Here is a 14,821-nt window from a genome sequence, read left to right as displayed (position 1 = left end):
GGCGGCGGAGCGCGGGGGGTGCGGGGGCGGGGGGGTGTGCAGCTCTCGCTAGCGCTGCTTGTGGTCACAGCCAGGCAAGCTCACATCCCATCTGGATCACGCTCGCTCTCTCCCTTCTGCTTTCCTACCATAGAGTTGCGCTGGAAACAGAAGATAGAGGGAGTGTAGGAGCTCGCCATCTCCAAGCGATCTACATTGGGAAAAACATGGAGTCGGCTCCGGCAGCCCCCGATCCAGCAGCCAGTGAGCCGGGCAGCAGCGTCTCCGAGGCGGCCGCCGGCGCCAGGGACACCCCGGTGAACCTGGAGCCTGCCCGGAAAAGCGATGCGCCGGCTCCCGTCCGCAGGCAAAGCTACTCCAGCAGCAGCAGCAGCAGCAGAGGTAGGGAGACTTGGGGAAGGGGGAGGGGGCCGGGGGAGTGGGATCGGTGGGTGGGTGGGAATAGGAAGAGGGGGGTAAGAGACAAGGGGGAAATGCAGCAATTTAATCCCCTGGTTTATTGCTCGTGCTTGTTGAAGCCGCGCACGCAAACAAGCCGGGCTTCTACCCCCTGCAAAACCTTGCAAACTTTTATAGCTTCTTTTAATTGCTGCAGGAGGAGGGACAAATGCAATGAAAATATTGAGCAGTGTTTGGTGCTTTCCTATCTCTCTCGTTTATTGCCTGTGGTATCCGGATGGGTACTGTGCCCCTGAAATTACATAATTTTATAAATATATAAAGCAACAGCGGGAGTATTGGGATTCAAGGGAACAAACTTTTAAAGCTGCAGTGTCCTTCCTCCCTCCCTTTTTTCTCCCCCTCGTCTGTCTCCTTTTGACAGTTTCTCAACTGGTGTGCTGTGGCTTGTTGTGAATGGGGGATCTGTGATTAAATAGGAGATTTGCGGTTTGCGGGTGACTTATTCACTCTCTTGCGCGCTGTTTTCCCTTAATTCATTTAAGTGTATCTTAAAAATGATTTCATCGCGGAGCGGATGATCTCGTAGCTGCTGTTGTTGAAGGTGCACAACTTCGCAGAGGGTCTCTGTGCGCCGCGGGATTCTCTTACCGCTCTCCGCCGGCCCCCGAATAAAACGCTGCAAACAAACGAGCCCCCCTTTTCTGCCGCCAGCTGTCAAAGCCCCCTCCTGCCTCAGGTTGCGTTTCGGAGTCGTGCGGGTCAGCTCTGAAGGTGCTCAGGGCGGTTGAAGTTTGGCGTCAGCGCGCTACCGCCCGAGCCGCGCCGGCGGCGGGAGGGCTGCGCGCTGCCGGGCGGAGCGGTGCGGAGCCGTGCGGGGCCGTGCGGGGCGGGCTGCTCCCGCCGCGGGCAGGGACAGGGGCCCGGCTTCAAACACCGCCGGAGTTTGCCGAGACGTGCGAGAGGGAGGAGGCTGCGGCTTTAATTACTTGTAAATAATTTATGAAGCGTTGCTCCTACAAGAGGGGGGAGCGCGCTAGAGAGGCTTCGCTCTGTAAAATCCCTCGGTGATGGGTAAAAATGAATTAAATAACGCTATGTAATAATACACACGGCTGTTGAAAGAAATTACGGGCGGAGAAAAGTACGTGCCCGCCGGGAGCGCAGCCCCCTCGGCGGCCGCCGGCGGGGCTGGGGCAGCGATGCCCGGCCGCCGGCGGTGGGGAGACCGTCTCTCCTCGGACGGAGGGGGTTTGGGTTGTAGGTTGGAATATGGCTGATCATGTGTTGGCTTGTGTTTTACAGTATTTTTCCCCTTTTGGCCACACCCCCCCTTCCCAGGCAGCTTCCCACTCAGGGAATCCGCGTACAGTAAAAGCCATCGAGATGACACACGCCGAAACATTTAATTAGAGGCGATTTGCGAGCAGGGAGCGCGCCGTTCGGCGGATGCCGAGGCGAGGAGGAGCGGGCTCGGCCGGAGGAGGCCGGGTGGCCACGGGCGTGTGCGCAGGGAGCGTTTGGCTGCGCGGGGTATATTTAGAGCTTGCGAGAGTGGATTTGGAATGCAAGCGCCTTATGTAACGAGGTTAATCAGAAACACTGGAGAAAATTTCCTTAATTTGTCGGGGAGTTTTCTGGATGTTTGCGGAGCCGGCCGTAGTTCGCGGGTGTTACACAACGCTCCCCCCTCCCGGCTCTCCGGCCCAGTGCTCCGGCGGCGCGGGCAGATGGTGCTGCCGGCGAGCGGGGCCGGCGGGAGGGAGCCGGCAGCCGGCTCCGCCGCGCTTGGGGAGGGGGGCAACTTTGGGATCCCATAAATTATGTAACACTCGGCTGTCGCTTCTGTATGGATGCGAAAAGGAGAGGAGGGTGCTGGGAAGCCCGGGCGGCTCCGGCGTTGAGGGTGTTTTCTTGGCGGTCCCGAATTGTTTGGGCTCTGGTACTGCTAACCTGCTGACCCACATGTCCCTCCTCCCCCGGGACTCACTGGGGAAGGGGGAGGGGGCCAGGCACTCCAGGCACACGCTGCCACTCGCCCAGTCGCCGCACGCAGGCAGGCACTGCGTTATGTAACAGTCTGAGTGGGAAAGCGAAGGTCAGTGATGGAGGCATCCCCGGCAACACAATGGCCAAAGCCCTGCGCGCTGGGGCTTTGCAGGCTGTAAAGCGAAATAAAGCTCGCGGCAGTAATTGGCGTGTGGTTTGGAAGGGCTTGGGAAGGGAGAGGGGAGAAGGAAAAGGAGAGTGGCAGGGATTTGGGGGGGGGGGAAAAAAAGTGTTTGGGTTTTTTTGGATGATGTAATGGAGTTGGCAGAAAATACAAGTCTACTCCTAGAGTGCAAACAGTAAGAGAATTGGAGCTGGCATTCTGTGCTAATGTTGCATAAATTAGTGTATTGGAAGTAAATTGACCTATACAATACACACCAGCTGATTGTGCCTTTCTAATAGTTAAAACCTAGAGATACAGAACCACACAGGAAAACATGACAATGACAACATTTTGGCCTCCTTGAAGTCAGGACATGATGGATGCATTGGGTGTTAGAGGTCCCTGTAGACTTGTAGGTTTGGGGGTTGTTTGGTTTGTTTTTTTTTTTTTAAGCTATTGAAATAGCGCTTGATTTCTTGCCTTTTTTGTTTTTAGTGGTCCTTTATATCTTATGGCAACGATGTGACCTTAATGTGTGACTAGTATAGGTGAAATTATTTTTAGAACTGCTAGGTTATAAGCTTATATGTTCAGCTGTGTACTGAGTTCAAAAATTTACCTGTTTGGGTCACAATTCTGCCATGTGTTGTAAGCAGGCAGCTCTGGACTCTCATGCGACCTGTGTGGACGAGAGATACAAATACATAGATACTTAGGTATATGTACACATTCATACACCTCTCTAACTGTAAAAATCCTTATTTTTTGACTAGGCAGATGCTACAAATACTTGTTTCATATCCTTTATTTTCATAGCAGCACATGCTGCAAAGCTGCTTCGATACTTCAGCGTTTATAATAACCAGTGTATATAAGGAATGAAGAAAACAAAATTAAAGAGAGGACTGTTCATGAAGAAGTGGGAAAAGTCTGCTGTGGAACAAATTCTTAAGTGAAGCTTTAGTTATTATAATGCTATCATTTCAAAATATTTTATTGCTTGATATGTAAACCTGTTTGTACTGCCAGATCCTTACATAACTTGGTTTTTATTTTGCAGACATTATGCTGGTTTTCTTGCTGTGTAGAACCCTTAAGAAAACATAAATTCTGAGTTACCAAAAGCACCTTTCAAATGGGGAGTTGTTGCCTGATATATTTAGTATGTGGGGGCATGCATGCATACTTGCATGCTTTGAGAAATTCCCTGCAGTCTGATATTAAAACTGATTGTTAGAAAATTGTCACCATACCGGAAAAAGCAGGAAATGGATAAAAAGCCTGGTTTTCCCCCCGAGGAATGTTTTTACTGCTGACAGTAATGGTTAAGATTTTCTGAAGACCAGTCGCTGACCAGCAGGTTGAATTTCAGTCTGAGAGTGTGTGTGTGTTCTGCAACAAGGGTTTGTGGTTTGCCATGCTTGGTAGAAGGAATGCTTCCCTCACCAACTCTGGCCCTGGACTGTGGGTTTTATTGCCATTTATTTCACTTTGCAGGCTTTGGCATCCATGGAGTTCTACCCATGCGGCAGTCTAAGGCTTAATATTCTATTAGTCCCCCTAGAAATAGTTGTAGTTGAATAAACTGTATTTTAGCAGAGATCTACTGTCTCATTAAAAAGCAGAAGTAAATAAAAAGCTTTTAAATGTGATAAAAAATGCTCAGTTTGTTTGGAACTGAGCTCTTGGTCTCAGAGGTAAGTCAAGAGAGGATGTCTTGCTGAAAAATACTTAAGACAGCTCTTACATCATTGGGTGATGCTATGTGCAAATATTTTTATGGTGCTTAATATTTAAAAGTAGAAATCTGTAGCTATGTAGGTATTTGTTCTTCTTTTCTTGCTGTTGAGGTTCTGAGCGTATTTGCTGTTTTCCAGAACCCTTTGGAATTTTTTATCATGTTGTCTGTTTATCCTGATCCTGTCTCTACTGGTAGATTGTGGTGTGTTGCTTTTTGTGCTTTATTTTAATTTGGGTGATGCTGCACAAGTAGGGATGTGACATCATTAATAGTAACAACAATAGGTTTGTTGTGTTATTTTCTTTAAAAGTACTTGGTTTTTTTGCTAGATTTTATCCATTTCTGAATTTAGGCACTTCCGCAGAGCACAGTCACAATATGAAATCTTGAGCATTATTTTCAGGAGGACTCTTTGAATTTTGTAAATTGGGATGTTTTCTGCAGATTCTTTTTTGTCATCATTGAGGACTATTCTGCATTCACCACTGATTTAGTCCTATTTTGGTAGATGATATGTGCTTTGAATCCTTTAAAGTACAGCTTTGTTTTAAATGTTTGTAGCATAGGAGCAATAATAGCAGCAGTATGTTGTTCTCCTAGGAACAATGCAGTTCTCTTATTTCAATAAACCGTAACCTATTCTCTTATTTTATTTGCTTGAGAAACATCTCAGGAGCTCATAAACCAGTATGTAAATACTGTTATCATTCAACCAAATGCTGTAATTTTACTAAATAAAGAACATGTTTTGTAATGGAGATTAACGGGCTGTGTGACAATTTCAGTTTTGGGTATAGCACTGCATCTGAATGGAAAGGGCAATTTCAGCTTTGGGAGGTTGTCTTTTTTTTTTTCTCCTTCTGATATTTGTTTTTTAAGCTACAAAAATGTGTGTTGGGGAAAATCTGAAATGACTCAGTCGATTTTGTTGGGTTTAATCTGAGAGCTATCCCAGTGAAAAAGGGAAAGGGGAAAAAACCCAACCTCATTTTAAATTACTGTGATATCTGTAGCACTCTTGAAATTAATTTGGGAATAGGTGATCCATTCTTTACTGAAATATTTTTAAGAACATGTTTTCAGTGACAGTTGTAGGAACAGATACTAAAAAAATGAAAAAAAAATTTAAATTGGAAATATGTCTAAATGCAGGGGCAAGTCTGAGTGCTGTATAACTCAGGGATTGTTTACAGGCTCTGTGCTCGCTGCTGCACGGGGAGCAAAGGGGCTGCAGTGGCAGCAGCAGCTGCTGTCACACAGCTGTAGAAGGCAGGGAAGGGAAAGGGGAACGCTGGGCCCTGGTAGTTTACAGGAGCTGTCAAAATGCAACAATGCACTTGACTCAGGGCCTTCCATTCCCATGCTGTAAGGCACTTGTCACCACCTCAGCTGTCTGTCCATCCCAGACGTTTTGGTAAGAGGCTGCCTGTCATCCCAGGGCCTTTGAGTGGGATGCTGGAGTGGGGAGCAGTGTCTGCTTCTCAAGAGGAGCTGAATTATTTTCCTCTGTCACACTTTTACCTGGACCTGAGCTTGCTGTGGAGGTTCTGTAGTTTTCTGTGGCTTTGGCAGAAGAGGAAGTTCTGGTGGGTAAAGTGTTGAGCAGCTTCCTGAGTATGTGGAAGAATCCACACTTCATATGCAGATTTCTGCTATCTTGTTTTCTTTGACTTTTTTTTTCAAGTATCTTGTATTTCACGTATTGCTGAGGCTGTCTTTGTGCCCTGATAACCACTTCTGGAAAGGCACTTTACAGAGCTGTTGGTTTTATATATACTCACAGCTGGCAGACAGTTCACGCATCCTTACCTGCACAGTTTCTTACAGATATGTAGAGGAGGACCCTGCAGAGCAAAGCCTGAATCCCCTACTGTCGCTAGATCCATGTTGCACATTTGGTGTCAGAAACAGATCACACTTCATTTTTAGGATTGTTTTTTTTGCCCCCAGTGTTCTGGTAGGAGGCTCTTCTACAGCTTTGCTGTTCTGATGATTAGAAACCTTTTCACTTCTAACTAACTGTGTTCGTGATCAGTTAGCTCACATGCTTCTTTAAATGTTTTCTGTAAAACCTCCTTGGACTGAAAATGAAGAGGAGCCTGGTATTTTGTAGTAGCTGAATTAACAGTGAGCTCTGTTCTATGACTCACAGTCACAGTCACTTCAGCATATCTGTTGTAGATGGTCTGTGCTGATAGAAACATGAGAACAGCTTGGGCTGTGTGTCATGAGGAGTTAATTGTCTAATTTCTTGAATGTAAAGGTTGTGAATTATTCTTCATACCGTTATCTGAAGTCTCATCTAGATATGTTTCATTCTTGGCAACAACTGAGCTCTTCAGAGGCTAAGTGTATTGGGGTGTGTATTTTCATGAAGAAATTGTGGGGCTTATTTTACAGCAGTTTAATCTTATAGTTTAGCCTCATTGCACTGTTCATTTGGAAGGATCCCCAGGTGTTTTAAACACTATCGGGAACCATTTTGCTTATTACTGAAATCCAGCCACTTCTTGTGTGGAATCTGACAGCTGTTTAATGGTGCTCAGCCATGCTAAGCAGATCAGAACGGAAAGTGAAGAATACCATACCTGATTGAAACACTCAGAGGGATTTTGGATACAGATAATATAATTATCTGCATTGGAATTGGGTCAAACAGCTCTATTCCTGTAGAAAATTACTAGATGTTTTCAGTGGCAGTGTATGGTCAAGAAATTGGTTTGAAATACCTTCCTGAAAATGATACCCCCAGCAGTGAGATAATCGAAGATCCTGCTGCTTACCCTATTGTGATCACCACTTGCAGAATGATCAATTTTTTCTTCAGGCATTTCTGGATGTATTAATTGTTTGGTCCCATGCTGGTATGTGAAATCTTAGAAACCGGGGGGACGCCTGGGATGTTGCAGGTCTTGCTTTGTAAAGCAAATTTCTTTACTGTTGAGTTCCTTAAATAGTGAGTTGCTGTCTGTGAAATGGGCTCATATTCACAGAGGTTTTAAAATTGGTTCTAGGGGATCACTTGACACTAAGCCAGTAGGGAATGGGGGAGGTGAGTGTCACAGCCTTGTCAGGATATTGGTGATGATGGGGAAAATACAGCTCTTTTCCAGTTGTCTTTAATTTCATTTCCATATAATCCAGCAAAACAGAGTATAAACAAAAATCTGCAAAGGAACAGAAGTCAAAATTCATGATCAACTGAATGTACGTAAATGTCCTAGTAATAATGACCAACTGCAGAGTCTTTCATTTGTAATTTAATCTAATAATTTCCATGCACTTCTAAAGGAACACACTATGAAGCTGGCAACTTCTGAGAAATTGCTGCGCTGTTACAAACAGCATTTGAGCTGGCATTATAACAGCATGATAGATAGTGAGATGGAGAACAAAGTTAGTGTGGAAACTGAGCTGAGAGAAATTGCCAGCAGAATGTGAGAAAGCAGAGTTGGATTATGATAACCTCCCTTGTAGAATCAAATTAAACCGTTTTTAAAGGCTTTGTTGATTTTTAGTTTGTAGTTGTACTATGTATTTACTTCACATGGGTGCAGGAGATTAATGAGGCAGGTGTAGTGATCATGGGGTGAAAACTGTGGTGCTGCTGTTCTTTTTAAATGTTTCATTTCATACAGACTGTGGGATATTTACAGCATTAATTAACAATGTCTATGTGCTTTAGTTCTGCAACTGTTGAAATGGATTGAAAGTGTTTAATATGCAGAGACTATGGAAATTATAACTCCTAGAAGGAGGTTGGACAGAGAACCCTCTCCTCTGTCTTTGTTTCTTTGTTTTTTTTTGTTTTTTTTTTTTTTAAATTACTCTTATAAATATCTTTTAAAATGGCATGCTTGTCCAAAGAGGTAGTTTGTGTGAAGAATGGGGAATATATGGCCAGGAACTCTGCAGCTAGTTTTAACAATATGGCTGAAAGAAGACAGAAGGAAAAACAAAAATCAAACCCCAGAGATAGACCAAATAGCAAAGCGCTGTTGAGTGTGCATCCAATAGCATTGCCAGCTCCTGACTTGTGAGAGAGGAGTTTTTGCCATAGTTATGTAGAAGTGTATGCCCTGCACTTCTGAAATAAGTATGTATGCAAAACTGTAGACACCATGGGGAAGACTTAAATTATGTATTAGTAGAGCTTGGCCTGACTGTTTTGGCACTGAAGCAAGGTCTGTTAGATACAGTCAAGGATAAAACCAAGGCCAAGACTTGTGAAATACTGATTATAGGGTTTATTTTATTCCTGTAGTGGAATTATGAGAATACTTTAAAGTAGGATTTCCCCTCACAGTTTCTCTTCAAATGCAGAGGTAGGAAAAAATGCCTTTTTATAAACTAATAGATGACTTTGCCAAAGTCTGTACTAAATGTAAATCAGAGGCCTCTGCTGCATTACATCTTTTAACTAAGGGTAGAAAGGTAAGGTTTAAACTATTTCTTTGTAAGAAATCTTGAAATTTGATAAGACAGGCTAAAATACAGCTTTTGCTAATACTTTACTTGAAGTAAAAAAACCTGTCAGCATAAACCATCGCCTAAATCCTGTGTATATTAAAAAATAAAATAAAATTAAACCAATTTCAAAGGAAACTAGGGCATATCAGAAACCTCTCTCTGCATCCTGCTTCATTTGTGTAATCTTCAAGAGGAGTTTTGTTAGTCATTTGTGCTGTCATTATAGAAGTTAGGAAAGGGTCCTTTACTGCTTGGGTTGTTAGAGAGGCCTTTTAAAAATTCTAATGAAGTATATTCTGAACTGTTGACATCTTGTGTTGAGTCAGAGTGCTTCTGAGATAATACATGGAAGTCAGTTAGAAAGAGCACAAAAGCAGCTCTTTCCAGGACTGATGCTTGGAGGAATAATGGACAAAGCAATGTGTAGTGGTGTTGTAGTTTGAGTCCCTAAGCAATCTTGCCAACCCATCAATAGCCAGTAAGGCTTTACACTTTGAGAGTCTTTAAAAAACCAAACCACTAAGTTGTTTCTAGAGATTTCATTCCCACACAGCACTCTTTAACGTTTGTAATGGTATGTTACTTTCTGCTGGAATCAGGTGTATTTTTAAGAAGTGAAGTGATCTGATTTTCGTGAGTGTAAATCTGCCAGAGATCAGATTAGGTCAGTCATATGTTGGCAGTGTGAAAACCACCCTTGGCTATTAGAAGTGTTCTGCTCTGCTGGCAGAAGGCTGGATCCTGTGACAGTTTGTGTGTGGTTAATATTAAGCATCATGGATGATTCTGTTGCTGTCACTGACAGTACTTCAGTGTAGGGTAAAACCAGGGGCACATGTGTAGTAAAGATCGAGAGAGAGCTGCTAGTGATCAAGAACTTCACTGGGAAATGGTTTAAGAAAAAGAAGATATTTTAATGAAAATGACTCTGGATAAAAGATGAATTAACTGTAGTTTTCACGGTAGGTAGGGCTGCGTGAGCAGTTGTAATTATTTTGGCAGATACATTGTTACCCTGCTATAATTTTGCTTTCAGAATCATACTGTGGCTCCGTTGCTGGAGAAGAATTTGTATCCCTACTTCAGAACAGCTGTTAGGAGATGAGCAAGAATTTCCTCAGGTACAGAACCTGAGTTGCACTTACCTGTTGCTGTATATGGAGTGTGTTTGCTAAGTTTACTGAAGGTTTTAATATGTAGCTGCTGACATCTCTATTCTTACAACAATTAAAAAGTCTTTTTTGTTTTGTGATGGAAAAAATGAAGGGTAAGGTGAACAGATTGTAGGGATTTAGCTTCAAGTAATCTAGTAAACTGACTGTTGAGGTGGTCTGCCTTACTGGCATTTCTCTCTCTTGATACTGGCTGCCTCTAACATGGTTTGATCATAACTGAATTGTTTCTATTTTTTTGTTTTGTTTTGTTTTCCAGGTAAATCACATTATACCACTTGGCCTCCTTTTAGAGATTCACAATTTTAGTTCACGAGACGTTGCAGCTGTTAATTTTTTGGATCATAATACCCCACTGAAATTACCAGGCCAGGTCAGCAGTCTCCCAGAGATGCTTTAGTGTGACAGGTAGTGTAGTATCTAAGGCTGTGCAAAAGAACAAAGGAAGATTTTTTTTTTTTTTTTTTTTTTTTTGAAAGGGAAGCAAAATCCTTCCAAAGTTCTAGCTAGTCATTGACTTTCCACAGCAGTGCTCAAGGCAGTCCGTCACTAAAATCTTTGGTTTCAGTTCTCCACAGAATGCTCCCCCATACAACATCCACCTTAGAGAGGATAAGGACAAAAGATTCTGGTGAAGCCAGGATCAGCAGGGCAGCTAGGTTTACAGATAACCACAGGCTTCCATTTAGCAAGCTGTATTTGGCCTCAGTGTTGGGTTTCCAGTGTTCCCAAGTCCACCTTCCTGTTGTTTTCAGCCCAGTTTAGAGACTGTAGAAATAGCTTGTCACAGACCTCTGCAGTTGGCAAGTCTCCTCAGAATTTCTTCCACGTATCCTTTGTTTTCTTTGCCACAGCAGAAGTTCAAAGCAGAATGTCTTTAGGGATTTGAGAGCAAATGATCACAAGTGGTGAGGTGGGGACTCATGCCAATATACTGAAAATATTTTGTTGCATTGCTTTTCTCCACACACAGCAGAACACACACTGGAAGCAAACTTGGCTCTGGAAAGGCAGCAATAGAAAATGTAAAAACAAACCCAGAAAGGAAGTAAATGAAGCCAAAGGGGGAGCAGGGTAGTTTTGGGTAATGAACAGTAAAAGAAAGATGTGGAACTTAAGGAAGAAGTGTAATGAAAGGACACAAAAGAAAGATGACTGATTTGGAGAATGGCCTGGAAAAAACCCCCAAAACATTTGGAGAAGGACTGGAGCAGTGGGGGAAGCTACAATGTCTGCTGAGGGGAGGGGAATTTACTGCCTTATTGCCTCTGGACAATTAATATATTCTTATTCTGTGATCTTGTCTTTGCTACGGAATGTAAGAAAATGGGCATGGTGTGGCCTCAAACAGTTGCCTTAGATTTGCTTCAGCACCCTATTGTTTCCAATGAGCTCTGACTAAATGCTTTTGCCATAGATGTTGTGCTAATGTGTTATATGAATTATTTGTCTTATCTCAGTCCTGTGAAATTAGAAGCCCTTTCCCACAGTGTGTTAAGCAGATTAAGATGAAAGCCTGTTCTTATGGTCCAGCAACAGTGCAAATATTTGGGAAAAAAAAAAAAGGAAAGAAAAAGAGTTGTGAACTAACAGTGGGGTGCTGTGAGGACTCTTTATGAAGCAAACACATTCTGTCACCTAAATGGTGAGATGCTGAGTTCCAAGCTTCCCTTGAAAAGGTTTATACTGTTTTCCCTGGTGTCTTAAATCAGGGGGAAGAGTTTGGGATTGGTAGTTTCTACTAAGATACCTGTTGTTGTTGTTGGCATTTGACATTAACTTGTGAGGCATATATGAAAAAGTTCCTTCTTCAAACCCTTTTCAGTGACTTGAGGACTGCATTTACTTTGTGGTAGGCAGTCCTGGGGCAGAATTTGGGCTCTTTGGAAAAGCACTATCATAATATTAGAGGCTACTACCAACTGGCTTTTGTTTGTAAGAGAAGTTTAAAGTAGTCAAGTGATGGTACACATGAAAGTTGGGATTCATGTTACTCTGTCTTGAATTCCTGTCTTGTGTCCCTTCTTCCTTAAGAGCAGAATATATTTTAGTTACAGCAGTATTTGATTTATACTGATTTACTTTAATCTTAGTCTCATAACATTCCAAGATACTTTATAACTACTCTCTCTCCTACCTGTGTGGTATTTGTCACACAAAGTCTAAAGCTATAATGAAATAATTGTGGACATGATGTGCTTAAGACAAAAAGAGTATCTTCCTGTGTTTGGGCAATAGCTTAATTAAGGCATCACATGTTACTGTAATATATGTGAGAGGATGGTGTAATATGTGAGAGGGGACAGAGTAATGGTGTGATGTCAGAGTGAGCATTTTATGTTTTCTGGACTCTGTTCCCATTTCCTTCATTCCTCTTATTTCCCTGCATGGAAGTAAGAAATAGGATTGCAGGTTGCTACATCAGAAACGTTGCTCCTTCAGGCCTATTCAGGTCATGATCGGGGTTGAGAAGTCTTGGAAGTGCTTATGGGCCACACTCTATGGAGATTTATGCTGAGATGTGTTGAGTTTCAGGTTGTGGGGACACAAAAAGACAGGTGTAAGGGAGGTGACCCATTATTTCCCTGTCTGTGGACTAAGTTAGCGGCACCAGACCATTGAAGTGCCATAGAAGGTACTTGAAAGTTTGACTTTTACGTGTTAATTTCCCTCAGAAGGACAAGTATGAAGAAGTTTGGCATTTTTCCCTGTCCATATTGCATGAGGAAGCAGCAGCTGTGCCTTTATGGTTTTTCTTCTTGCCCAGCATCTGGTCTAGGTGTCCTTTTGTCAGACCAGCTCCATGCACTTGTCCTGGGATACCTGTGGGTTCTGTTGGCACAGGAATTGAAAGATCCACGCTCTCACTGACACTGCAGTCTGAACTACCAGCGTGGGTGTGGCTATGCCAGCAGAAGGGAGCATTTATCAGTTTGTCGTGTGTCTGCGTGTAGCAAAACCAGCATAATTGTTTTGGGTATTTTGCTTTAAAATTGCCCTCTATTAAGTTATAGCTTGGCCTGCTGGAGGTAGTGGGGGCTGGGGAGGAGGGCAACTTTATTTGTCATCGCCGTGTTAGCAGAGGCTCTGCTCTACAGGCAGTGCTTAACAATCCTCAGGAGATTGTAGGGATCTGCTTCGCCCTCATCAAGGTGCAATTATACCACTGCTGGTCAGTGGAGGTACATGGTTTAATTTATATGAAAGACTTCAGATCCCCCAGCAAACTCGACCCTACAGACCTGGGGTGTGCCACAAAAAGATTTTGCACTATGTTATGTATTAAAACTTGGTAAGAAATAGATGAATGGCAGTGGTAGGGGGTAAGCAGTATTCCTTCTTTGGGTGAAAGTTCTTACATGTTGTAAGCATTTTTCAGCATACTTTGACCAGATCAGTGCAGAGAAACTTGGTTTTAGTCTGTCTCAGGTAGTGTTTGATTTTTGCAACCACATTTAAATGTAAATGTAAGCAGTTGATGTTTTTGTGTAATGCTGACATCTCTATGTGATGTCTCGCCATAAAAGTAAATATTTCTACATTACTGTTTTCCAATGTAATGTTTTAGATGTAAACACATTGCTTTTGATTTGCCTTTTTTTTTTTTTTTTCATATTTTTCCAGCATGTTTTAAGCAGACAGACTTATAACTGCTGGACATTACTGAGGGAAAAGTTTTATAGATATAAACCCAGAATGTATAGTGAATAATTAAACTATATTAAAATTAAAGCATTAGAGATTTCTAATACCTTTAAGGTAATTTAAATTTAAAACATTCTTTAGATTTAAATCATATGAAGCTGTTCTGGATGACTTCCACCAGCCTTTATTAAGGACTAAGCACTCTACTTGCTCTACTTTTAGAGATTACACTTTTATTTGTAATTTGTCTTCTAATGTGCAGTTAAAAGCAATATGGCAATCTTTCTGTTTTGCAAAATCAGGTAGCCTTCTAATCTGTAGAGAGGTTTCTAATACATGTAAAAACATTTTATTCAAGGCATTGCCATAATAATTAGCCTCTTCACATTTTCCTTACAGAGAATTTTGAGGAAATATTCCTTCCAATGACGCAGATGTGGTTATTAATTTGTTTTCTATTGCTGTTGGATTTTTCTCATCAATATTTCAAATGGGAAGGTAGCCATTCCCTCACATTTGTTTCAAACCTCACATGGTGAGACCAGAAGGACATAGCGTGGATGTGATCTTCTGACTATGCCATTTGTTCATCTGGTTACAGGTGGCCAGAGTTGCTGTGCTCAGCATGGTGGGACAGGGGGCTGAAATGTTGATACTTTATGTTCTTTTGTGCTGCAAGAGGTTAGTTCAGTTTATTGTCTCTGGTAAGAGTCCTTACTGTGGACACCGAGTTACCAAGTGGGAAAGGTCTTGCAGGAGGGCATGAAAACAAGAACCATCAACTCTGAATTCCTTGCCAGCAGTGTCTCCTGTGGTTTAGTCTACCTGGTCAAGTCCATACCTAGAAATTGAAAGGGATTATTGGGCTTTAAAGCCTTCTTTTCTCTGAAACTCCCTCCCCCTTTGGACACAGCTGTGTCTCTTCCACACCCCCCTCACCAAGTTCACCTGCAGCGTGCACGAGGTGACTATGGCAGCGCTTAGGGACCAAAGGATGCTGGGAGGGCTCTGGTTTGGTGGTGACACCAGACGCTACTGCAGGTTCTGAGCTTAAAATGCAAGTGTTGGCTCCACATAAGTTGGTATCATTAACCACCAAAGACTGTTTCATGTGAACTGGAGTTTCAGATCTGAGATGTGAAAAGAATCAAAATACAGTGTGTTATGTAACTTTAAGTTGCTAATATGCAGTTGTGTTACAGAGAAGGATTAAGGGGAAATTTTATCCAAAGGCACTTT

General features: G+C 42.7%; 1 protein-coding gene across 1 annotated transcript in view; it reads left to right on the top strand.

The window, feature by feature from the left end:
- Nucleotides 1–14,821, top strand: part of RORA (RAR related orphan receptor A) — a 382,907-nt gene that overhangs the window by 31,908 nt on the left and 336,178 nt on the right. The window contains exon 3 of the mRNA XM_042039179.1: nt 134–381. Coding sequence (XP_041895113.1) covers nt 207–381 — 175 coding nt within the window. The 5' untranslated portion in view covers nt 134–206. The remainder of the gene's footprint in view (nt 1–133; nt 382–14,821) is intronic.

This window comes from Corvus kubaryi, unplaced genomic scaffold (assembly GCF_017639235.1).
Source record: "Corvus kubaryi isolate FWS band 111438036 unplaced genomic scaffold, C.kubaryi_AGA036_p1.0 37394, whole genome shotgun sequence".
NCBI lineage: Eukaryota > Metazoa > Chordata > Aves > Passeriformes > Corvidae > Corvus > Corvus kubaryi.
Note: the sequence above shows the minus strand (reverse complement) of the source record. Positions and strands in the feature narration are given on the sequence as shown.